The 25,340-nt window shown below is 38.9% G+C and overlaps 2 protein-coding genes across 4 annotated transcripts; one reads left to right on the plus strand and one right to left on the minus strand.

Annotated features, from left to right (window-relative positions):
* The first annotated feature begins 500 nt into the window (after positions 1-500).
* Positions 501-17,457, plus strand: LOC122084662 (ATP-dependent zinc metalloprotease FTSH 4, mitochondrial-like). 3 transcript variants are annotated; one of them, XM_042653087.1, is made up of 7 exons: positions 501-691; positions 1,871-1,949; positions 11,463-11,729; positions 12,947-13,183; positions 13,285-13,409; positions 15,267-15,743; positions 16,110-17,457. In XM_042653087.1, exons 1-7 carry the CDS (start codon positions 665-667, stop codon positions 17,022-17,024), a joined length of 2,127 nt encoding a protein of 708 aa, XP_042509021.1. In that variant the 5' UTR covers positions 501-664; the 3' UTR covers positions 17,025-17,457. The 3 variants fall into 3 exon arrangements, with proteins under 3 accessions (XP_042509021.1, XP_042509019.1, XP_042509020.1); XM_042653085.1 differs by having other exon boundaries at positions 503-691; positions 12,938-13,183; XM_042653086.1 differs by having other exon boundaries at positions 503-691; positions 11,466-11,729; positions 12,938-13,183.
* A 1,387-nt stretch (positions 17,458-18,844) lies between these two features.
* Positions 18,845-22,803, minus strand: LOC122083098 (putative transcription factor bHLH041). Its single transcript, XM_042650788.1, has 8 exons — positions 22,666-22,803; positions 22,484-22,582; positions 22,294-22,399; positions 22,179-22,193; positions 21,975-22,037; positions 21,136-21,870; positions 20,665-21,054; positions 18,845-19,998 (listed from the first exon to the last, which is right to left on the minus strand). Exons 1-8 carry the CDS (start codon positions 22,779-22,781, stop codon positions 19,930-19,932), a joined length of 1,593 nt encoding a protein of 530 aa, XP_042506722.1. The 5' UTR covers positions 22,782-22,803; the 3' UTR covers positions 18,845-19,929.
* Positions 22,804-25,340: the final 2,537 nt, after the last annotated feature.

The raw sequence follows: 25,340 nt of genomic DNA on the forward strand, positions 1-25,340 counted from the left end.
CAGGCTACGGACATGTTTAATTTTAAACGGGCTTTAACCGGTTTTTAAACAGACCCTCTTTAAAATGTACTCTTATATTCCGGTCCACTCATGCAAACCCAAAAAAATGACAATTAATTAATAAATAATACCAAATATAACCATTTATTTAAAATATGAACATGTTTTTACTTTTTAGTTTTTATTTTTTAATTTGGGGGGTAAAATAGGTATTCTACAATCATTAAAGGGTCGGGCTAGGCCGGTGCACAATAGGCCGGTCTTGGTCGAGTGTTAAACGGTCGGTCTCGATCGGGCACCCGACGATCCAAGTAGCAAAATCAAGACCGACCGTTTATAAATGGGCCGGGCTCAAGCCTGACACGTTTAATAAACGGTCAAGGCCAGGCCGATTTATAAACGGTCGGTCCCGATCGATTTAGTCGGTTAGGTAATCATTTTCTGCCCATGTGTTGGAGTAACGTTCTTTTTTTTTTTCTAAAAAAAAATTGAACAACCGTGAAATAGCATTCACGATACCTTGGGACGGCAAAGAGGGTCGGGGACGGCCCTGAAACCTGCGAGGCGCAATAGTACTCCTCGCCGTGTGCAGGTTAAAAACGCACCGTCAACGCTTCGAACCAATCCAATACCCATCTTCCAACATCGATTAATAATAAGGAAGATGGCTTGGAGGCGACTTCTTACGCAGGTCAGTTTCTTATTTCGCTATACTTCAGGCGTTATTCCGTTTCATTTTTCTGATTCTTTGGCAGATGCCTCTTTCAATCCGAAAACCCTTCCTCTTTTTTTTTTTATTCGTCCAATTTCTGTCGCATTGTTGATGAAAACGATGCCATGTTGTTTTGAGACTCTTGCAATCAAATTGGTGTTTTACTATTGGAGGTTTTGGTGTGGAAGAAATATCTTTGATGTTTGAATATCTGTTTATGTCATTTGGCTGTTCCTAGATCAAGGAATGATGTCTTGGTTTCGTGCCTTTTTTGCTATTTTGGATTTACCTGCATCCTCCGTTAAGCTTTGAGTTTTTTATGTTTATTGGTTGTTCCTAACCTAGAAAGTTGATCTGGTCGAGCATTAGCAGGCCAGAAACGTAATGAAGCTGGTTGAAAACCATGATTACGGTGTCCGAAGCTTATCTTCCTCCTCCTCCCCCTCCCCCCACCCCACAAAAAAAAAACAATAATAATAATAATAATAAATTAATTAATTAAGGTACAAAAAGAAGACAGAATTTTCAAATAACTCTTAGTTCCAGCTACTGATTTTAAGATTCCCACCTCTTTGCTCTCGTTCCATTGATAGTAAGAATATAGGTTCCCGGGAAAAGGGGGTGGAGTTGGTATTGAAGCCCTCTTGGAAGGATCTTCTATTCTTCAGACCAGTATTTTTTTATTGCAGAGAATTTTCCCGCTAGCATGTTCTAGCTGGATAACGAGAACATGGACACCTGCTTTGGAAATTGTGTAGGCTTTACAGAAAACAAAACTATTTTTGTCAAACGCAGATGGAATTAACAAACACTGCAGAATCTTGAAAACTAAAGTATTAAAAGAATTGGAAATTGAGGTGTCATTGTTGCGGAAATTTGAGGAACACAAGAATGGAGAGAGGGCTTGGAAACCATTTAGCAATGTAGTGTGATGAAATTTGATTTCTTAATGCACATGGTAACTTTTCCTGATTTGAGAACTAATGCCACGAATACTTTGATTGCATTAGCAAATGTTTTCATGCTATTGATTCCATAATTAATGTAGGCCAACCTTTTCTTTTTGGTCCTTATATTCTGTGTAATCAGTCTGTATCCCTGATTTGTGGAGGTATTCTGTTGTTTCATTTTAACTCAATATTCTGTTTACTGCAACAGGTCTCAAGACAGCATTCAGAGTTGAGGCAATTTAAATATTTTTATATTCGACCTCTTCTCCCTGTCCAAAAATTCACAGGTAATGAGGCAATGTTTATATCATTCAAAGTTATGCCACCATGTATTATAAATTATCCATACCTTCTCCGTCATAGGATACGCCTGGCATTTTAAGCTAGTTGATTAAATTATTTTTAAGATATTATTTTTTTGTTAGGTATCATCTTTTCTCATTCTGAAAAAATGGAACAGTTATCTATGGTGTAATAGCCTAGCTTTATTTGCAGGCATGTACTTCTTTTATGAGCTTATGGCTACAGGTTTTAATTTCTCATGTCACGCTTCAAATGTCCTCCAGTCACTTGAGTTTTAATTTTTTTCAAACGTATAGTTTACTCCCTGAATTTCTTAGATGCTTTCATGTGTGTATATAATGTAGTGTTGTAGTCTAAGATACTGCTTTAAATGCAGCATATTAACATTCATATAGTGATTCTAATATTGAAGTATCTGTATACGTTTGATCTCCTTTAGAAGTATATAGAACTTTGGTAAACCAAACAGACCAAACTCTTTATTACAACAACAATGTTGTTGATTCATTTGATCTACCTCCAGCAGCGTACAACAGTTGAAGAGTCCAAACAGATTCATGCACAAATCATTCTTAGAGGAATGCATCAATTTGTATTTCTGGCTGCAAGACATTTATCAATCTACAGCAACTTCAGGCTTGTCACTGATGCCAGAGTAGTATTTTCTAGCATTCCCATTGAATGCAGATTTAATATAGTACTCTGGAATTCCATCTTGGGAGCAAACCTCTCTCATAGTCAGTCGAGGAATCCCTCAAACTTTACCTTCAAATGAATCACCTGGAAATTTCCCCAGATGGTTTTGCTTACCCTTTAGTTGTAAGAGATTGTGCTCCCTTGGGGAATTTTAAAGTGCACAAGATCATGCATGCTCACATTGTTCTGTTGGGTTCAAGTTTCTTCTTCAGGTTGTAAATGAATTGATTGGGATGTATGCAAAGATTGGGCGAATTGTGGCAATTGTTTGATAGCATGCCTCAAAAGAGTTGTACTTCTTGCAATACTATGGTTTTGTGTTGTTACAATTCTAGAATCCTGAGAAAAGAAGAAGGGAGAAGAGAAGAGAAACCGAGAACCAGAAACAGCCTCCAAGGATGTGGGAAAACAGCATGTGGCCAAGGTTTGAATAATCTGCCACAGGCCTCTCCTTATGGATTTATATTAATCAATAAAGAAGAAAAAAAGAGTACAGCACAGGAACACCCCTGTACCCAGCGCTGTACACTAAAGAATGTAAAAGCCCTCTACTAGACCAAAATACCCTGGAACTCAACACTCCGCCTTAAGTTGGAGCATACACATGACCCATGCTCAGCTTGTTACAACCAGTACGAAAACTAGGAGCAAACAAGGACATGGTAAATATGTTAGCCAACTGATCAGTGGAAGGGACAAAGGGTGTCTCAACTAATTTCTTTAGAACGACATCACAAACAAAGTGACAATCCACCTCAATGTGCTTGGTCCTCTTGTAGAAGACCGGGTTACTGACAATGTACACATTTACTTGATTGTCACAATACATCTTCATAGGTGTAGCAGGTACGGGAAAACCCATATCCAAAAGTAACGACCGTAGCTACATCAACTTAGCAGTAGTGTGAGCTATAGCTTTGTATTCTGCTTCAGCACTAGACATAGCAATGGTAGTCTGTTTCTTACTCTACTATGTAACTAAATTACCTCCAACAAAGGTACAATACCTTGTAATCGACCGGAAATCACTAGTCAAGCCAACCCAACCCAACCCAACCCAATCAACATCCTAGTAAGTGACCAACTCCATATGCCGATTGGTTCAATAGATCAGCCCTTTACTAGGGGCACCCTTCAAATACCGAAGAACGTGAACAACCACATCCCAATGAGCTTTTCGAGGAGACTGCATGAACTGACTGAGAACTCCAACAGCATTAGAATTGGCAGGTCTTGTAACTGTGAGATATATTAACTTACCAACCAAACTCCTATATTGATGCACATATTGAGGAGTTCACCATCACTAACACCAATTTTTTTATGAGGAACCATAGGGATATCTACTGGTCTAGACGCAAGCATACTAGTATCAGATAGAAGATTCAACACATACTTTCTTTGAGATAAGTTGATTTCCTTCTTGCTTCTAACAACTTTGATCCCAAGGAAGTAGTGAAGTTGACCCAAATCTTTGGTCTAAAAATGATGGTGTAAATAATTCTTAACTCTAGTAATACCAGCCACATCATTACCAAAGATGATGATATCATCCACATAAACAACCAAAACAACTAATTTATCACCTTTGTGGTGGATAGAGATAGATTTGTCAGAATAACATTGAGAAAAATCATAGTTAACAATAGTAGCACTAAACTTTTCAAATCACACCTAGGGGAGACTGTTTAATTCCATAAATAGCCTTGACACATCCGGCTACTATTCTCCCCTTGAGCAACATAACCAGGAGGTTGCTTCATATACACCTCCTGCAAATCACCATATTGGAAAGCATTCTTGATGTCTAACTAAAACAATGGTCAATCATAATTGATAGCAAGAGAAATAAGAAGGCAAACAGAATCCATCCTAGCAACAATAGAGAACATCTCAAAATAATAAACATCGTAAGTCTGAGTATACCCCTTGGCAACCAGATGGGCTTCAACCTCTCAATAGAGCAATCAGAATGATACTTAATAGTGTAAACTCAACGGCATTTCACCAAGTCCTTACAAGGAGGTGATTCTACCAAGCTTGAGGTGGCATGGGTCAAGAGAGCATCCATTTCTATATCCATAGCAGCTTTCCATCCAGGAATACGGAGAGCCTCAACGTGAGTTTTGGGAATGGTATGAGTGGAGAGAGACAAGGCAAGACCATGAATAGAAGATGGAGGATGAGATAAGGAAACAAATTCCTCAATAGGATATGCAACCATAGACTTTTGAGTACAGGCGTGTGTACCTTTACAATGAGCGATTAGTAAGTCATCAGGGATAGATGTGCTAGGGACTTCACTAATGGACGGAGTCGGTACAAGGAGCGATTCATTCGGAGTAGTATTGCCTTCACTGGCTTGTTCGAGCCTCTTTTGTCACAAATAGTTTTGTAGAGGTGGTGTGACGTTGTCACACTGGCGGTGGGAACATCAGAGAAGGGAATTAAAGTAGGAAGAAGAGGGTAACTGGGGAAGACCACTTAGCCCTTGGCAGGGACACGTGGGAAGGAAAAAATGAAGTGCCCTCAAAGGACACATCAGCACTAAAAAAATTTTTTGAGCAACTGGGTCGTAACACCTATACCCTTTTTGAGTACGTGAATAACCCAGAAAAATATATTTGGTGGACCTAAGGTTTAAGATCTCGATCTCGCCCCTAATCTCGCTAAGCTAAGAAAGAGAGATCCACCGAGATCTTGCATTTTTTCCCTAGTTGACTCGGTGGTTGGTCTCGATAACCATATGGTCTTTGTAGCCCCTGAAACTTTCCATTTACACTATTTTAGGCCTTCTAAACATGGTGGAAACATTAGTTTTTTTTTTTAAATCAAACCTAAAATTACTTCGTACCCTATGTAAGTAGTCTCCAACTCTTCGGACCCTAGACTGGTATGCTCTATTCTACAATCCACATTCCACACACGACACAACATCTAATAGCTTTAGATTTTAAAGCACATAAAATCAATTTAAATGAATGAATTTTGGAAAGCAAAAGCACCAAAATCCCATCAACAATGTGTTTTTTTTTTTTTAGGCGAGTTTTGGATTGTTTCTCGATGAGATGGGGTCGAGATATGGTTGATTTTGTGTGTCTCTTGTTATATTGTCTTGGAAAATCTAGAAAGAGAGATATTAGTGAGATATTGCCGAGATTTAAAACCATGGGTGGACCGATGAGATAACTTATCTTACTAAATACAAGTTTTGAAGAAAACAGATTACCAAACACATGTGGTGGTAACGAAAAATTGGTAAGTTAGGAAAAAAATTGAAAAAGCTGATTGATCGGAAAGAATAGAAGATGACATGCGGTTAATCAAATAACATGTAGTTAAAAGTTAAAACCCCATCACACCAGAAAATTTTAGGGACATGTATGTGCCACATAATTGCCCATGCTACCTCTAGTAGATGCCTATTTTTGCACTTCGCCACCCCATTCTGCTAAGTGTAGGAGTAGCTAATTTGGTGTATCATCCCATGGGTAGCACAAAAGTTAGAAATCTCATTTTGAACATACTCTAAAGCAGTATCAGAACGGAAAATCTTAATAGGGCACCAAATTTAGTTTTTATTTTATTATAAAAACTGTGAAACACAGATAAAAATTCTGATCTATCCATAGTTGTCAAGGCGTCGCCTAAGCGTCCAGGCGGTTTGCCTGGGGCCTAGGCGACAGCCGCCTTGTTGCACTGCATGTCGCTTTGTGTTTCGGCACTTATTTATGCCAAATATCATTCAAGTAAATGTTATTTACTTAAGATATTATTCATAAATAAGCAAACACCCCCTATTTGAATCTAATAAAAATAGTTTAAAAATCAAATTCCAAAAGGATAAAAAGTCAACCCCCTAGCCCAAGAACAAAAACTGGATTTTGGTTATAGGGACGATTTTCAACTTTTAAATACTGGGGTTTTTTTCAATTATGAAAATTTTATAAATTCTATCATGTTAAAACATTACTAAAAACTAGAAGTCCGGTAAAATAATATTTTGTTTTGATATTCATAAAATTATTTTCATTCAGGCAATTTTAACAGTATTCGTGCACTTAAAAAAATAAGTTTGACTGAAGCATAACTTTGTCATTGCAACTCAGATTTAAGTAATCTTAGACTTGTTAGAAAGCTGGTTTTATGTTATAGCTAATATAAAAAGTCTCATGTAAAAATAAAATCATTTGACCAGTCAAACTTATTATGGAATAAGAGCATTTCTCTAAATGTTGATTCTTTATAACTTAATATGACTTAATATTAATTTTTTATGATTTGATGTGGCTAAATGTTGATTTTTAATGACTTGATGTGGCTTAATCTTGATTTTTTATGATACAAGGTATTATAACTTACTAAATAATGTTAGAAAATAGAAAAATAAAAAATAACACTTGTTCGCCTTAAGGCGGGCGCCTTCTCGCCTAAGCGCTTAGACAACCCTCCACCGCCTTGGTTCGATTTGGCGCCATAACAACTATGGATCTATCCTTTAAGGGGTACAGCCATGTAAGACGAAAATGATCGTCCACAAAAGTCACAAAATACCGAAATCCAAATCTATTGCTAACCCTACAAGGACTCCCCAAACATCTGAATGTGCCAAAGAAAATAAAGATGGACTATGAGCCACAAAGTGAGATGGAAATGAGGCACGGTGATGCTTTCCCAACTCATAGGCTACACACTCTAACCTGATAAACAACACCAAAGCCTTTTGCCAACTTAATGGGGTCAACTATATGGATCCGTGTTGGGCAAGGTATAAAGCAAAGGAAAGAAAAGGGGGAAAAGAAAAAGAAAAGAATCACAGCAACGCAACACCTCCGGGACATCCCACTTAAATGTGATAGGCAACATGGATGTTTGCCCTCCAAACAGCTCTGTTTGATGTCATGCTAGGATCCAAGCGTAGCTTCTGCATGTCTTTCCTTACCAACTTATCAATAGTCATTTTAGGTTTGCCCTAGCTCTTTTGGTTCCTTCCATCTGTATCTGATCACTCCTTACATGAGCATTCAAAGGTTTAAGTTGAACATAGCCAAACCACCTTAAGCCTAAAAACTAGGAAATAACATTTTTAACGTAGACAATGACACATGCCTAAGCGACAGTGCCATTGAAACGGAGTCACATCACCAACGGCAGTAAGAGCAGCAGAAGAAGTAGGAGTGCCACAGTAGAGATAGTATAGGCCATCTTTTTCACGCCCTCCACCAATTATCTTCCTTGTATGAAGATGCTGAAAAACATAGTAAGAGGGGAAAAATGTTGTTGAGCAGTTCGATGGCTTGGTTAACTGACTAGCAGAGAGAAGACTCAGGAAAATTGGGGAACATGCAAATCAAATGAGAGGTTAATGGAAGATGGAGAAACAGTACATTGACCCGAAATAGGTGAAGAAGCACCATTTACAAGAAGATCAGATATAGAGTGGGTATAAGTAGAAAACTACTTAAACATAGAGGACTTACCAATCATGTGAGCGGAGACCCCTAAATCAATGGTCCAGGGAGTGGAAGTAGTGGTAAAGAGAGCAAGTGCACTTGCATGAGCCAAGGTAGCAGTGGATGTAGACGCCCCATTGGATGCATCAGAGGATACCTCAAAAGTTTGCGGCCGCCTTAGTAATTGGTTGATATCATCACATAAGCTGGAAGAAGAATCTCCTGCAGAAGTCTCTGGCTTAGTATCATTGGTAGAAACAATGTCAGTACCATCATCTGGCATTGCTTGATTGGTAGCCCACTCTGGCTTGCCATGTTTCGCCCAACAAGTCTCTACAATATGATTCGATTTGTCACAGTGAGAACAATGTCGAGAAGAACAATCAAATTGCTGTCCACCAGAACCAGGACCACCAGACATACGGCCTTCCCTATGTCCACGACTAGCAGTAAAGGCAGAATTGTCTTTGGTGGACTGATCAGATTTTGTAGAAAAGGTAATACGCTGAAGACGGAGTAGTTTCCATTAGGAGTAGGGATAGTTTCCCCGACAAGTAAGTGACTCTTTATTGCTTTCAAGTCATTAATCAAACTAGCCAGGAATTTAGAAACAAAGAATTCATTTCACTGAGTTTTTAGTTTGTTAAGATCTATAGTAAGAGGCTGGAAAACATTGAGTTCTTCAACCATTCCCTTGAAAACGCTGTAATATTATAGTAGAGACTTGTCAGACTAACGAAATTGAAATGTCTTCTCATAGAGGTCACAGATATGAGTCATATTCTTCTCCTAAGAATACATCTCCTTCAGATCATCCCACACACCTTTAGTAGTAGTGTGGAACATGACATTGGTAGCAACATATGGTTTCATATTATTCCACAACCAGATTAGAATTATTGCACTACCCTTCATCTAGTCATCATGTCCTTTATCAGTTGAAGCACAAGGACTAGATGTGGTAAACTGAAGTTTGTCTTTGTCAATAAGATGAACCCTCACTGTCTAGGCCCAGAGTAGATGATTCGAGCTCCCTTTGAGCTTGATAGATGTAATTTGGACATTCACATTGTTCGAAGAAGGGTAGTAGATTTGGTCTTAGCCATGAGGAACCAATAAATAAAAATAAAGTAATAGAGGTAGCACCTAGGAAAAAAAATCGATAGCCTTTAGGGTTTTGATATAGAGGCATGAATTGTATCACCTGTCTATAAATATTTGTAGAACCATAGAATAGGGAATTCTAGTATGGAATAACAGCAACTAAACACGATCATCCCTAGAAATCAGCAAACCAATCTCTCTAAAAATTGGCCTATGGAAGCTGTCCATAGGCAAGCTAGTTTTTCTCCCAAAAAAAAAAAAGATAACAGTTTGACGAAATCTGATCTCTTATGATATGCTCCTCAAAATTAGAAATCTGACCCAAGAACTGGGCTATCTCTTACAGCAGCTGCATCCCACAGCTGATTAGTATTGCTTTTGGCCTTGTTCCTGTGATCTACATCATTCTCTTTGTGGTATCCTATTTTCTTGCTCCACAGTAACCTATATTGTATGATTCTATCATAGTTGTCAAGGCGTCGTCTTAGCATCTAGGCAGTGGCCTGGGGCCTAGGCGACTATCGTCTTATTGCACTGGATGTCGCCTTATATCTTGACATATGCCAAATATCATTTAAGTAAATGTTTTTATATTTTATTTTATTTTATTTGTTTTTATATTTGTTACGACCTGGTGGTCAAGTGGTCGAAGCAGCCTCTCGATATTCATAGGATATGGCTGCGTAGTTCTCCCCCCTCAGACCTCACACATACGGGGGAGCCTCATTCACCGGGAACATCCTTTTATATATTTTTTTTCATCTACTTAAGATATTCATAAACAAGCAAATACCCCCTATTTGAATCCAATAAATATTGTTTAAATCAAATTCCAAAAGGATAAAAAAGTCAACACTCTAGTTCAAGAACTTTTTTTTTTTTTTTTGTATGGCAATTTTCAACTTTCAAATGCTGGGGTTTTTCTCAATTCTGAAAATTTCATAAATCTTATCATGATAAAACATTGTTGAAAACCAAAAAGTCCGGTAAAATAATCTTTTGTTTTGATGTCCACAAAATTATTTCATTCAGGCGATTATAACAACATTCGTGCACTTTTTTATTATAGCTTAGATTTAAGTAATCTTAGACTTGATGGAAAGCTGGTTTGTGCTATAACTAATTCAAAGAGTGTTGTGTAAAAATAAAATCATATGACCAGTCAAAGATATTATTAAACAAGAGTATTTCTCTAATGTTGATTTTTTGGGCCTTAGTGTTGATTTTTGATGATTTGATGTGGCATAATGTTGATTTTTAATGACTTGATGTGGTTTAATATTGTTTTTTTTTTTTATGATACAAGGTAAATGTAGCATATAAATAATATTGGAAAAGAGGGAAAATAAAAAATAACACTTAGGCTATGTTTGGCAGCCAAGAGAAGAAAAGAAAAGAAAAATGAATCTAGAAAAGAAAAGAAAAGAAAAGAGAAGAAATGGTGAGAAAATAAAAAGAGTATGTATGTTTGGTTACCAAGAAAGAAAAGAAAAGAAAAGAAAAAAAATTCAAAAAAATTTGAATTTTAAGAGAGAGATAAGACACAGGAAATCATTGTGTAATCATTCATTTTTTGTCTTCTTATATTTTCATATTTTCTCATGTTTTCTTGTGTTTTTGGCAAGAAAATTTTTAGGGGAGCAAAAGAAAATTTCACAATTCCCAAGGGGAATTTTGAATTTGAAAAGAGTAATCTTCTCTTGGGTGAAGACATACCAAGTGCAAAGAAAAATTCTTAACCCAAGGAAAAAAGTACAAAAAGTGTACTTTTTTCTTTTCTTTTCTTTTCTTCTCTTGGCTACCAAACACAGCCTTAGTCTCCTTGTTCGCCTCAAGGCGGGCAACTTATCACCTAAACGCTTAGGCAGCCCTCCAAAGCCTTGGTTCGCCTTGGCGCCGTGACAACTATGTATTCTATATGTTGTTTCAGCTGTAATCAACTCTGAACTTTTCAAGGTTGTACAATTTGTGGTCAGGCCTTATGGAGATGTGGGTCTTTAACAACAATACAACATAGAGAATCACTCCATTTTTGGCTAGTAACCTACAATTGATTTAATCATATACTTGCATAAGTTTTAAAGCAATGAAACTAGTTTGTTCTTTGTAATTGTCAGGCTGAGATGTTCTTTACTCTTTCTGTACAAAGCAAACCATGCATATTTGCAGCTGTTGCTTTGGTTTTATTTTAGGAGTTGGCTCTTCTGTCGATTACTTGTTCATCATTTCTTTTCCTTTTGTCAGCAGATAGTAGGCTTTTGGATGTGCAACAAAGGTGTCTGTCAAGCTATGTTGGCAGTTTTGCTCGGAGAGCACATGAAGCAGGTGGTGCAACTGATGCCACACTGCTTAAAGAACTTTACCGCCGAAGTGATCCAGAAGGAGTGATAAGACTATTTGAAAGTCAACCTTCACTACATTACAATCCCAACGCGCTTGCTGAATATGTTAAAGCATTAGTCAAAGTTGATAGGCTGGATGAAAGTGAATTACTTAAGACATTGCAGAGAGGTGGGTTGGGAACTGTTCCATTCTTTTTGTTGTGAGAATTTTGATCCATACATTCATGTCTTTTTTATGATTGTAGATGGTTTAATATTTTGACCTTTCTATTAGCTAAATAGTGGCATGTGTAGGCCTATTGGAATTACTTTCCTTAGTAGTATTTAACTGATGTGAATTTATTGCTGACTGTTGGCTTATACAAAACAGGACTTCACGTTTGCAGTACAAATTTGCTGAATAAGATGTTATACTCGTCATGGTGTCTGAGTTGTCCTATTTTGTCCTTATTTATTAATTATTAATATTAATAGTCCTTATATATAAAAGGTCTCTCTTATCATTTGCTTATATGTAAATCATCTTATTGTCTATATGCTGTACTTTTAGCTTAGTTAGTCTTTGGTTTGATTGTTATTTGATTATATCTGTAGTTAGGCCATGGATTTCTGTACTGATTTGCTCAAGGTATTGAAAAAAGTGTTCACACTTGGCCTCGCCATGTATTGCCAAACCAAGAAAAGTCAGCTTATACAAAACAGTACTTCACGTTTGCAGTACAAATTTGCTGAATAAGATGTTATACTCGTCATGGTGTCTGAGTTGTCCTATTTTAGCCTTATTTATTAATTATTAATATTAATGGTCCTTATGTATAAAAGGTTTCTCTTATCATTTTCTTATATGTAAAATCATCTTGTTGTCTATACGCTGTACTTTTGGTTAGTCTTTAGTTTGATTGTTATTTGATTATAACTGTAGTTAGGCCATGAGATTTCTCTACTGATTTTTTCAAGGTCTTGAACAAAGTGTTCACACTTGGCCTTGCCATGTATTGCCAAATTGGCTTTTCTTGGTTTGTTTGTTTGGATGAGAGCATTGAGGGACTTGAGAGAACAAAATATTTCATCCTATTTGTCTGTTCCATCCTTCAAATTGAGTTTCAAATTATTGAAAAGGTTAATATTAGATTTTTCTGTATCGGAGAATTATTCCTGATTTGCTGCTAACTAGATTTTTTTCTTTGATTTCCATTTTGATTCTTATCTCAAGAACAAGTACCATTGGCCTTCTGTGTTCTCTATTTCTGACTTTTTGTTTGCATTTTTTATTTGGTTTTATTAGTAGAGATTCAAAGTTTAGTTTATCTTGACTTCATCTATTATGGGTTATGTCGAAACTTGTTATGGAAAATTTTTAACTGGAGCTGCATGCAGGAGTCACAGGAACTTCTAGTGCACTAAGGGAGGAAGAAAATGTAGGTGGCCTTTCAGCTTTCAGGAATGTGGGAAGGCCTACAAAAGATGGTATACTTGGAACCGCCAGTGCACCTATTCATATGGTGGCATCGGAAAGTGGGAGTTTCAAAGACCAGTTGTGGCGTACATTTCGTACTATTGCATTAGCATTTCTCCTAATTTCAGGAGTTGGCGCGCTTATTGAGGATAGGGGAATCAGTAAAGGTATTGGTGGTCTTCATGATTTGTATGTGCTTATTTTGGACTCTGGTTGAGATGTATTGGTGGATGGATGAAAAGTTCCTCTTTCATATTTACTGCTCCAGGGCTTGGACTAAATGAAGAAGTGCAGCCTAGCATGGAATCTAACACAAAATTTAATGATGTAAAGGGTGTTGATGAGGCTAAAGCTGAGCTTGAGGAAATTGTACATTATCTTCGAGATCCTAAGGTAATGCTTTGTTGAATTGATGTCCTTGAAACTTTCCATGGTTTACCTATTTTCCATTTCTGAGCATTATGGACAAAACATTTATGCACTCATTCTTTTCAAAGCTGTAAACCTTGCAGCTAATGTTTGAGATTAAATTCCATCACATCGGAAGATTCTATTAGTAATCCTAGTCTGATCTTCTACCCATTCATTTAGATATCCATATGTATGATTAGGCATGTTGGGATGGTAGCACTGAGTTAAAATATTTTTTTTAAAACTACAGGTCATTTTATCTGGTTTTCACTACATTATCAATTATTGCCACATTTCCTATTTTAAAAAGTGGGAGAAGAATCTGCTTTAAGCGAAACTTAAATTTTGGATTCTTTCAAAGAGGACAGCTACTATCGGATGTAGGGAGGACAATAGAATTTTTTTTTCTTTCATTAATGTTCGGTTCCTAAAGCCATATATACCCTTGCAATGGCCAATTGACCATTATTTTACGGAATTTACTACCTTGACCTGGAGGTGTTGCATTGCCTTATTTCTTTTCTTGATCCTTCCCCCCTTTTCTCTCTCCCTCCTTTTATCTTTTCCTTTGACAGATCCATGCTTAGTTGTTGTTGTAATAAGGTCATGGTCAAGATAAAAGATTTGGGAGAAAGAACCCTGCCAGTTTGGTGTCGAAACAGCCTCTGGACATTCCCGTGGTAAGGTTGAGTAGTTCACCCCCCTGGGACCTCGCACATGCGGGAGCCTCGTGCACCAAGTATGCACTTTTTTTTAACCCTGCCAGTCTGGTGTGGGCAACAACAGCACCCGGGGCCAATGGAAGGGCATGCTGTAGCATCTTTCAGCTCAAGGGCGGGGTGGCAGCGTGGTCTTTTTCTGCCCGCCTGTGTCTAGGCATAGGCAACACCAGACTGGCGGGGTTCTCTCCCAGAAGATTTTAATTCACTGGTTGTATAAGAGAGTACCCAGTGCACACCGCTCCTGCCACTGCAGGTCTGGAAAGGGTCATAATACGCAGCACTGCAGCCTTTCCCCCTCTTGGCGGAGAGGCTGTTTCCCGACTCAAACCCACGACCGCTAGGTCGCAATGGAGCAACCTTACCGTTGTGCCGAGGGATAGCTAGGCCCATGTCCCAAGCCCACCGTTGGATAATTTCCATCTAAATGAGTATCCATTCAAAGAGAATGAGCATGATCCAGATGATTGGTGCCCTCTCCCCCTCCCCCAAACCAAAGGAAAAAAATAATGGAGAAATAAGCATTAGAAAGAAGATCTGGCATTCCAATTTCTGCTTTAAGCATAGGTGGGCCAATCCTATTTTATGGTGGGATGCACCAAGTAAGTGGGACCCACCGAAGGGGATACCATATTGTGAACTACTTAAAACCAGTGTTTTTCCTCCCTATGCGTCAACGTTGCTCTAAAGAAGCATCCTAGTTCTGCACCTGCTGACCAACCAGTGTTGAATGTTGCATATTGACTTTTTTACAGGGGTCATTTAAAGAAGAGAGAGAGTCTTTGCCTTATTCTTAAATCTATCTTAATAATGGTTTCTGATTACTTCTTAATTTCCATATTTCTATTCCCAGTTTTTTTGTCTTCATAGTACAACAACAACTCAGCCTTATCCCAACTAAATGGGGTTGGGCTATATGGATCCGTGTAAGGACAAACTAAGAATAGTAATAGTAAAAGGAAAGGAACACAACAACAACTCAGAAAAATCCACCTAAATGGGGTCGGCTACATGAATCCTTGCCCTCCAATCAGCTTATCTACTATACAGCACCTTTGTATGTGCTTTAGTTGAATGTAACGTGCTCAGCTTTCATCATCTTGGTTTTTGGTTGTTGCAGCGCTTCACCCGTCTAGGAGGTAAGCTCCCTAAAGGTGTTTTGCTCGTCGGCCCACCTGGAACAGGTAAGACTATGTTGGCAAGGGCCATTGCTGGCGAAGCTGGAGTGCCTTTCTTCTCATGCAGTGGCAGTGAGTTCGAGGAGATGTTTGTGGGTGTGGGAGCAAGGAGAGTGCGGGATCTTTTTGCAGCAGCCAAGAAGCGTTCTCCCTGTATTATATTCATTGATGAAATCGATGCAATAGGGGGGAGTCGTAACCCAAAGGACCAACAGTACATGAAAATGACTTTGAATCAGTTGCTTGTGGAACTGGATGGTTTCAAACAAAATGAAGGGATTATTGTCATTGCTGCAACCAACTTCCCAGAATCATTGGACAAAGCGCTGGTTAGACCAGGACGGTTTGACCGGCACATAGTTGTTCCCAATCCAGATGTAGAAGGACGACGGCAGATCATGGAATCCCACATGTCCAAGGTAATCTACATGTCCAACATGAGCTGTTAATAGAAAATTGGTGCATGTTGCTGATGTGCTTAATCTGTGCGGCTCGGCCTCCAATGTGGTGCCAGAGGAAATAACCATTTGGTGCCATATTGGTTCATTTTAATGAATCCCATGAATCATGTACCACCATCCCTTGCTGAATATCCATATATACTATCTCGCTGGGAAAAGTTAAAGTGCTTGCCCAGTCCTGCATTCATGTTTATGTATATCGACTGGCTTCTTGTTGGTAGCCCTTTTGTTCAACCCAAGGATTGACTTTATTATATCAATTTCTTTATTTTTCCTAAATTTTCATCTTTATTCCAATTGCGTAATCCCAATACTGTTCTGCAGGTGCTTAAGGCAGATGACGTTGATCTGATGATCATTGCCCGAGGCACACCTGGGTTTTCAGGTGCAGATCTTGCAAACTTGGTGAATATTGCTGCTCTCAAGGCTGCAATGGATGGTGCTAAAGCGGTGAGCATGGCTGATCTAGAATATGCCAAGGACAAAATCATGATGGGAAGTGAGCGCAAATCAGCTGTGATATCCAATGAATCACGGAAGTTGACAGCTTTCCATGAGGGCGGTCATGCCCTTGTGGCCATCCACACAGATGGTGCTCTTCCAGTTCACAAGGCAACCATTGTTCCACGAGGGATGTCTCTTGGCATGGTTGCACAGTTGCCTGACAAGGATGAGACAAGTATTTCACGCAAACAGATGCTTGCTCGGCTGGATGTTTGCATGGGTGGGCGGGTCGCAGAAGAGCTCATCTTTGGAGAGAACGAAGTTACCTCTGGTGCATCTCAGGATCTAAAACAAGCAACATCTTTGGCAAGAGCAATGGTGACAAAGTATGGGATGAGCAGAGAGGTTGGGCTTGTTTCTCACGACTATGATGACAATGGGAAGAGTATGAGCACCGAGACAAGACTTCTCATTGAGGAGGAGGTTAGAGAGCTCTTGGATAGGGCCTACAATAATGCCAAAACCATTCTGACAACCCACAACAAGGAGCTGCATGCACTGGCTAATGCTTTGCTTGAGCAGGAAACCCTTACAGGGCATCAGATCAAAGCTTTGCTTGGTCAGGTCAACTCCCAGTGGCAGCCACAAGTGCAACAGCAGGCTGTTTCATCACAAGGTAGTTCAAAGTCTGCGCCTGTACCTCCTTCTACACCTTCTGCTGCTGCAGCGGCTGCAGCCGCCGCTGCGGCAACAGCTGCAGCAAAGGCCAAAGGTGTTGCTCCTGTGGGATCCTAGGGCAAGTGGTGCTGGTAAGATTCGGATACCCAGTTACACCATATTGAATTTAATGTGCATATAGTAATTAATCCATACACGATTTATCATCTTTGGAAGGATGGGGCGAAGCCCTTAAAAGTTGTAGTTGCTTGCTGTCTGTTCATGTAATCATCATTCCGTGAATTTTAAGGTGAACACGAGCTGTAGAAACCACTGACTGTAAGTTCACCAATCAATTTTAGAAGGGAGTGAAATCTGGAACCTATTGGGTTCACGCAGTCTTCATTGTACTTGGAAGTTGACGACCAAGGGAAAAGAAGTTAAATGATGATTGCCACCGAAACACACTTTTCTATTGATTTTGTCATGAGTTGATCTTCTTCTTGCCGTGTAATGAATTTGCAATCGTGCATGGTAATTGATGGAAGATCTATTTTAAATTTTCATATGATAGCAGAAGTGCCATTTTTATTGTAGAGAAGCTAGTGAAATCTGTGTAGTTTCAGTGCCACTTTGAAAAGGTTTTAAGGCCGTTCACTCCATCTTTTGAGGCTGAAACTTGGACTGGAAAGATGGGTTCACAATTCTTTATCAGATGATCCAAACAGCCGTTTCGATTGTCATGTCCTTCTTCTGCCTGAGCCCAGAGTTGGTGGTTCAAGAACACAGTTGTAGGAGTTGAGCCATGACATAAACGAATCGGTGGAAAATATGTTCGGTAGGTGGGCCTCTTCCACCCGAGTTGGCGGACCCAGTCAAGGGTACTACGGCATTGAAGTCTTGGTCAGGCAAAGCTGCTGGCCTCTTGGGTCCCTTTAGGGTTTAGCAGTTAAGCCAACAACCATGGGTGGAGTGGAAAATTGGAAAAGAAAAATGAAATTGAGAGCCCCTGGTTGCTGGTGGTTGATGAGTAGGAACTAGGAAGATGCCAGGCTTGAATTCATGTTGCATCAGCTTAAGTCATGGCCTAAGAAATAGGTAGGTTGTATGGGTCTTCAAGTTTAGTAATATTATTGTTTATTGGAAAGGTGTTTTTTGTCGTCGAGGATAAAAGACATAATCTCATAATCCAAGGTGGTTTGACCCTATGATTAGAGTTCTACAGCCGTGAGTGAGTTCAATCATTAAACTCCTGCCCTTATTGTATGAGGTTCATAATACCTTGAAGAGAGTTTCGTAGAAAAAAAAATAGCTCTTTCTAGCCTTACCTCCTCCTACCCAAAAAAAAAAAATGAATTAAGCGAAAGCTTGCCATCACCCTGGTGAAAAAAGAATATCTTCATCAAAGGTGACTGGATCATGATTTCAGTATACAATATTGGCTACAATTGATACTGATATTGATACTTCTTGTTAGTGTCAGTCCATATAGGTCTGATATGGGATTAAAGTTTGTTTTTTAACATAAAATCTAGACATTTCATTGATACTATTTCGATCGCAGAGAATATTGATACATATTGGCCGATATTGATAACTAAAACTGTAGACTTGACTGTTTGATTGGGTTTTAGAATAATAATTATCAAAAAGAAAAAAAGGACTCTGTTGGGAGTGTAGGGGCTGCGTTCAAAGGAGTGAAATGACCGCCTCACCCCCCATAACAGGTGAAAATGTCCACTCAATTAATGCTTCCAAATGCATTTCTATTGGCCCCCTTCTTGATGCAAATGCCACGCTCCCAGACATAGAACTCTTTTTTTTTTTTTTTTTTTTTTCAGTGAATGAAAAATATATTAAAGTAAGAAAGAAAAACAAATACAATATACAAAGCCAAATTGGCTAAACTAGGGTGAAAACCCTACCAAACCCTGAAGAGATGGGCCTCAAACCCCTAAGAGAGGGGATAAACCCAAAAAGGGAGCAGGGAAAAAAACAAACCAAAGAAGGGAGGGATACAATGAAAAAGGAGAGAGGAAAAAAATAAGCAAAGAAGGGAGGGAGGGATACAATCATCCATTTATTATAATTAACTCCCACTTCTTATTATTGTGGATGGTCTGAAATATCATTTTCAATCAACTTAGAGAATTGGATCCTACTAATGGATAAGATACTCATTATTCATCATTGGTGAATGGAAAGAAATTAGGTCAATCGAATTATAAAGAAATAAAGGACTAACATCATTCATAAGCAAGGTAAGGAGCAATGAACTGATAAGTCTTAAAGAGTTAACAATGTTGACAGTGAAAACATACACATGAAAAAATTCGAAATTGTTGTGCACCTTCTGTTGTATTCATCCATAAAATGATATTCTTTTGTCACCATAGGTTAAAGGAAACTTGATCAATGCAATTATGAAGAATTAGCTGGAAAATGAAGCAATGGACGGATAAGTCTTGTTGATGATGTCGATTGTTGACAATGGAAATTTGCAGATGACAAAATCCAAAACTGTTGTGCACCTTTAACTGTATGTGGAAGGTCTCTATGTTCTATAATCAATAAGGGAATACAGAAACAAAAAAAATAGGTGAGGGGGGTGGTATAAGCAGGAATAGGTGAATGATTCTCCACTAAAAAAAAAAAAAAAAGAACCATTTGGATGAAATGACGTGGCTTAAGGAGAATTCACTTTGATTTTTCTCCCCCTGGTTGAATAGGTTGATTTGATCTGATTGCTTCTCCATATTAGTAGGTAAATTAATCTTTTGAGTCATTGAATGGAACTCTGACTCTGTGGTGGGCTTTGGGGGTACCCTTTTGGGTTTCCTCATTTTCAAATATTTTCTTTAAAAAGGGGTTGGCCATCTTTGAATACATCAATGGAATGGAAATAGAAATGAAAATGAAAATGGAATTCAGTGTGACATGGTTGTGGACCTGAGGTGAAAGTGGTGATGTGTTGTCTAGGATTCCCAAAACCATGAAAAAAGGCAAAAGGAAAAGGTCAAGTCAAGCCCCTCAGGCCAGATGGTCAGCGTGTTACATCAGCAACAATCCTGGCAATGGCTTCCTGGAAGGCCGACTCGTCCCATTCACTTCCCTACAAAAAAAAAAAAAAACACACACACACACACAAAAGAGTTAAAACAGATTCATTCATTTTTCATTTTTTAGTCTCACGTTTCCTCCTCATGTATACTTTCCACTTAATTTCCTACAAAACTAAGTTTTGATTCCATTAGGCCACTAACCATCATTCATGTAGTCTCACACAACCCATGTGTTGGCTAATTGGACTTTTCTTCCTAGTAGTTTAAACTTATAGGTTGACACTTCAACATCTTTATCACCCATAAAAAGGGATCAAATTTACCACATGTATAGTAACCCAAAATAGGGTGATGTTGGGAATGGTCCTACATGGCGGCTTTCGGGACCTCAATGACTCAGTTCAAATACTAGTCGAGTCTTTCTGAATGAAAATTTGCTGCTATTTGAGTTGCACGAACTCTCCTCTTAGCCAAATAATGTAGATTCTAAAAGGGTTTTTGGAAAATGCTAAGAACTATCTTATAAAAAAAAATAATAATAAATAACACTATAAGAATTAAGAGGTATTTGTGAACTCAAAGGAGAAATGTATTATTCCGTTTCTTTGGCTATGAGCCTAGCCCATAGCAACCAAATTTTTTTTTGATCTCTCCACCTAATAGCTTAAGGTTTTTGAGTTGAACAAATCATGCTTGAATTGTTTATTCTTACGTACCTTAGTATTTAATCTTATAAAAACTCGGTTGAGTGGAATCGTCTGCTGCAGTTGTAAGTTTGCTTCCACTGACACCAATTCCATGTCCACCTTCTTTAGAAATTCGAGTATGCGAATGACCAAATCCAGCATATTACAGTCTCCCCTCACACTCACTCTGAGCTCTATCCTTTGCCCTCCTGATGATGTGGACTCGGCAGCTTGGATAACCTGAATATCCACTCTTTGAGTGCTTGAACAAGTAGAATCACTGACTTCTTCCCCAGCTTCTCTTGCAGGTGAAAGCCTCTGCAACTGCAATTGCTGGTTCTTCTGTTTCAGCTCTAAAATCTCAGCTTTCAAAGAGTCCAAGTAATCCCTAGTGCTAGAGAGCACCGATGCCTTGTCTTTCTATAAGAAACAAATTTTTCATTGTCATCCATTGAAGAAGATTTCAAAACAGCCAAAGGATAGAGAAAGGATAAACCATACCTTCAAACCTGGAGGTAGTAATGATCTAAGTGCCTGGAAACTTTCATTGAGCTTCTCTCGCCTCTTACGCTCTGATATCATATGGGTTAATTGTGTGCTAGTTGGGTTGGGGCGAATTCCTTGCATATGTTCTTGAAGCTTCTTCAATCTCATATTGGCAAGGAAGGAAATTGCACGCTTCAGCATATTTTGTCTACTGAGAGAAGCTTTTGTTTGGGCTTTGGGGGCTAGTGATGGAGAGTAAGACTTGAAAGCACTTGTTTGAGGTCTTACTTGGTAATTGAGAGATGGATTTTCTTGGGTTTGATGATAAGCTGAAGAAGAAGAAGTTGAAGGGGAAGATATAACAGCAAGAATGGCTCTTGTCATGGCTGCATCAATATCCTTTCCAGGGTTTTGGAAAGGAGGGAGAAGAAGCCTGTGGTAGGGTTGCATGGTTTGCTGTTGCTGCTGTGGCTGGATTATGCCTACTGAGATGGGCCTTGTTGGTTTGTCAATGGGTGGTGCTTCCTTCAGGGATACAGGTGGAAGGTTAGAAGTGCTGGGGATATTGTTGAAGAGAAGAGATGAATACTCTGAAGAGGGACTACCCATAGACAGTGATATCAATGAGGATGAAGATGAGGAAGGCCTGTTCTGTTCCGGTGGACGGGGGAGCTCTCCTTGTTGAGATTGAGTCTGAAGATAGAAGTCATCAGGAAACCACCTTTTCATCTCCATTTCCATGTAATTTTGCTTGAGGAAACCCAGAAAAAGAATAATTATCTCTGCCCTCAAAATCCATTATTAACAAAAGAGAATGTGAAATAAAGTTTGGTTTTGAAATTAAAAATTGAAACCTCAGTTGGGACGGAATAGCCTATTTCAATCTCACCACTTCTGCATCTCATAAATGCTGCAGCCTGTCGAGAAATTAAAAGAAAATGAAACAATAGCCCGATGTGGAGACTAATAGGTACTTGGGCACCCTTTCCTTAACCGGCTAGCTTTTTAAGGACGAATTCTGCCCGAGACAAAATTGAATGTGTGAGAGTAAGACGAACCTTAATCTTGGCTTCCTGTGACAAATATCAGACAAAAAAAAAAACACAATTTAAGCATCTCTTCGTCACGAACCTTTTCATTCCAACATAACTTCTTCTTGATTTGTTTCTTTACCTGATAGAATTGGCGTTGGGTTTCAGTTGAAACTCTGCTCAGAAGCTCCTGTTCCTTGAGTTCTAAATAGGGAAGACCTTCCTTGAAAGCAAGTCCAGGAACATAGCTAAAGAAATGCACAGAGAATCATTCATTAGCAAGGATCATGTCATTAAGATCATCAATGTTTAGAACACAAAATTCAGCTTACCCATTCTCGATGCTGTATGGATATTGGCGATAATCATCGAAGTGTCTCCGTGCAAGGTCGCTTTGGTCATTGTAAAGCCCATCCATGAAGATTAAGTAGCTGAAAGAAGAATGCCAAAGCACAAGATCAAAGAAAGCATATAAGCATGCAACAGAGAGAGAGAGAGAGAGAAAGATCCTTACTTGGAAGAAGGGGGGTAATTGAACCACAAGCAAACGTGGGTGCAGCCAACCGATTGAACTAAGCTTCGGAGAAAGCGGGCACGAGCTTCTTCATCCAGGAAGAAGACTGAGTCCATGAGGTAGGGGGAGGCCTACTACTACTTCTACTTCATGATCAGATGATTGAGATGACTCACCTTTGAGTTTTTCATTACTCGAGACCTCAGTGCCATTCTGTCTGTGTTTGTCCTTTTATGAGGGGGAGAAGGATCAGGGAAGGTGAGAGAAATTGAGAGACTGTAACTGTTTGCTTATATAACATTTCCAAAAGCTAGGAGAGAGAGATGACAAATTATGTTATGACCCATGGGAAGATGTTGAAAAATCATAGGGAGAGTTTTCCCACACTGTAAACGTGGCACACAAATTAATATTCATAAATAATATCACATATATAGGGTCCACGTTGTAAAAACAAATGAAGAAAGAACTCTACCAAGTCTAGATTGAAAGATTAGAGTCAAATCCTACTCCAGATTACCTAATCAAATCTACGATAAAAATGGAGCCCTTCGTGGTCCCTCTTTCTTGAAAATCTAAGATCCAAGAAGAGTTACTTACTGATGCTCAAAGGAGACCAAGATTTCGTTTCACTATTTTTTTTTATCAGGTCGTCTTTCCCCCTCCTACTGACCATGTCAAAGGTGGCTGGAGAAGCCATTTAAATGCTATTTTCGACTGTTTGCTGTTATGGTTTATTTTTTCATCTTATGGAAATTCTTTTCTCATTAATACAATTGATTTTTTTAACAGAAAAATCCTATTAATCTATTGCTTGTTGTCTATGTTAAGATACAGGTGGATATGAAAAGATCACACTGTCTCTTATAGACAAATTCTTCATCCCCCCACCCAAAAAAAAAAAAATACGTGAACGTAATCACTTTTGTGAAAGTGGCGTGCAAAATAGTTCGTACACACACCGTGCCAATCTTTTGCCTAAATTATATTATGATCTCAGGGAGGACAAATTTTGCATATTTTATGAGAGAGAGAGGAGAGTGGCAGGGGTTGAAAATTATGAGTTGGTGGGACGAAGAAGAAGAGAAAGACTGAGGAAAAGTAGAAGAGCACAAAAAGGGGGAACAGCCAACCATGAATCCATAGATGAAAAGTAAAGGAGTCAAAGTCTTGGCAGGCGAGGACTTTCGAGAGATGTTTGAAAAGAGTCAAAGGAGGAGGGCAGCGCGTCGTTGTCTATCCTTGTTAACTTCCAAGTCTGTATATTCCCCTGTCCACTGCAGAATCTCAACCGTTCTTGCTTCATCCCTGTCGCTTTGTTCCCACTACTCAATCTCCGCCTTTTAATTCCGATCCTTAATAATTAATTTGATATGAGAGAGAGAGAGAGAGAGAGAGAGAGAGAGAGTCCTTTTCTGGATCATGACTTTTTGTGATAATCTTACATCATCCAAAGGTGTGAACGCCACCTCTGACTGTAGAGAATCTTACACCAAATAAATGATATTGCAAGAGATCCTCCAACTCATGGCTCCACTGACTGGGTAAGCAGGGGAACTCTCCAGTGAAAAACTCATGATTTTTTTCTTATAATTGGGTTCGATTTCGATTGCAGCCGAATCATTAAGCAATCAATTTGATTCAGACTGAACCGATATACTTCAATATTGGGTCCAACTGATTACTGATCTGAGTTGGAATTTGATGCCCCTACCCACAACACAAACACACATACAAGACGCGCGTGCGTGCACACTCGCACATGGACACACGAGTGTCAATGTCCACTGCCATGGGGCTTGAAATGTCTTTCACTTGGACATTGGCATGTTCGCGTGTTTGATTTCAATTCCACCATTCCATCCCCATTTTTCAATTTTCCATTTATTCATACATTGAAAAGTAAGGGAAGGAAAGGAAAGGGTTTGTCTATCCTAATTTTTTTTCAATTTTTCATATGTTCATACAATGAAAGGGAAGGGTTTGTGCATGGAAGATTGATCAAACAAAAGGTAGTTTTGGTATTCTAAGAAGACAATTGTCTCCATCCATGGGGTTCGTACGTAAATTGTGTACCATGCACAACCGTGTATGTAACCTTTTCTACCCACAATTTTTTTAACACATGTTCCAATTCAATTCAATGATTGTGGGAATAATGTTATAAGACGTACGTCCCTAACAATTGAAACACAACGATGGAATCTACACTACGTTAGGGGGACTGCACGTGAGAACACGTGGGATACCTTGAATGAACCCTACACTTCGGTTCTCACTGCCTAATCAGCACTAGATCAACGGCTTGGACCGTAAAAACAATGGAAAAGTAGCCTCCACTCCACACCAAAAGTACGCCACGTGTAAGTAAGGACAGTTTCCCTTCACCATAATTTCGTCCATGGCGGGGATTGAGGGCGCTTGAATCAGACTCATGGGTACGACTTTGTATCATATGAAAAGTAATTAATGACTTGACTTTCTCTGCACATACATTCACCCAGTTATGGGGGTGATCGGTTGTCATTTAAAAGGGTGGAGTGCTTTGATGAAAATTGAATAGTTCTCATTTAATTTAGATATGGCCTGATCTATGAGGTTGTGGAGTCAGTATGGCCCGCAAACTAGTAAAGTCAATGTCTTCAATACCACTTGTTAACCAAAAAAAAAAAAAA

Source organism: Macadamia integrifolia, chromosome 7, assembly GCF_013358625.1.
Source record: "Macadamia integrifolia cultivar HAES 741 chromosome 7, SCU_Mint_v3, whole genome shotgun sequence".
In the NCBI taxonomy this organism is placed as follows: Eukaryota; Viridiplantae; Streptophyta; class Magnoliopsida; order Proteales; family Proteaceae; genus Macadamia; species Macadamia integrifolia.

What these genes read in the sequence shown, in the direction of transcription:
- LOC122084662 (XM_042653085.1), top strand. Translation starts at nt 665, where the DNA reads ATGGCTTGGAGGCGACTTCTTACGCAG. An exon ending in GGAGGCGACTTCTTACGCAG is followed by an intron (nt 692 to 1,870) that starts GTCAGTTTCTTA and finishes TTACTGCAACAG; the next exon opens with GTCTCAAGACAGCATTCAGA. An exon ending in TGGAATCCCACATGTCCAAG is followed by an intron (nt 15,744 to 16,109) that starts GTAATCTACATG and finishes ACTGTTCTGCAG; the next exon opens with GTGCTTAAGGCAGATGACGT.
- LOC122083098 (XM_042650788.1), bottom strand. Translation starts at nt 22,781, where the DNA reads ATGGACTCAGTCTTCTTCCTGGATGAAGAAGCTCGTGCCCGCTTTCTC. An exon ending in CCATACAGCATCGAGAATGG is followed by an intron (nt 22,400 to 22,483) that starts GTAAGCTGAATT and finishes GCATTTCTTTAG; the next exon opens with CTATGTTCCTGGACTTGCTT. An exon ending in GCTATTCCGTCCCAACTGAG is followed by an intron (nt 21,871 to 21,974) that starts GTTTCAATTTTT and finishes GGTTTCCTCAAG; the next exon opens with CAAAATTACATGGAAATGGA.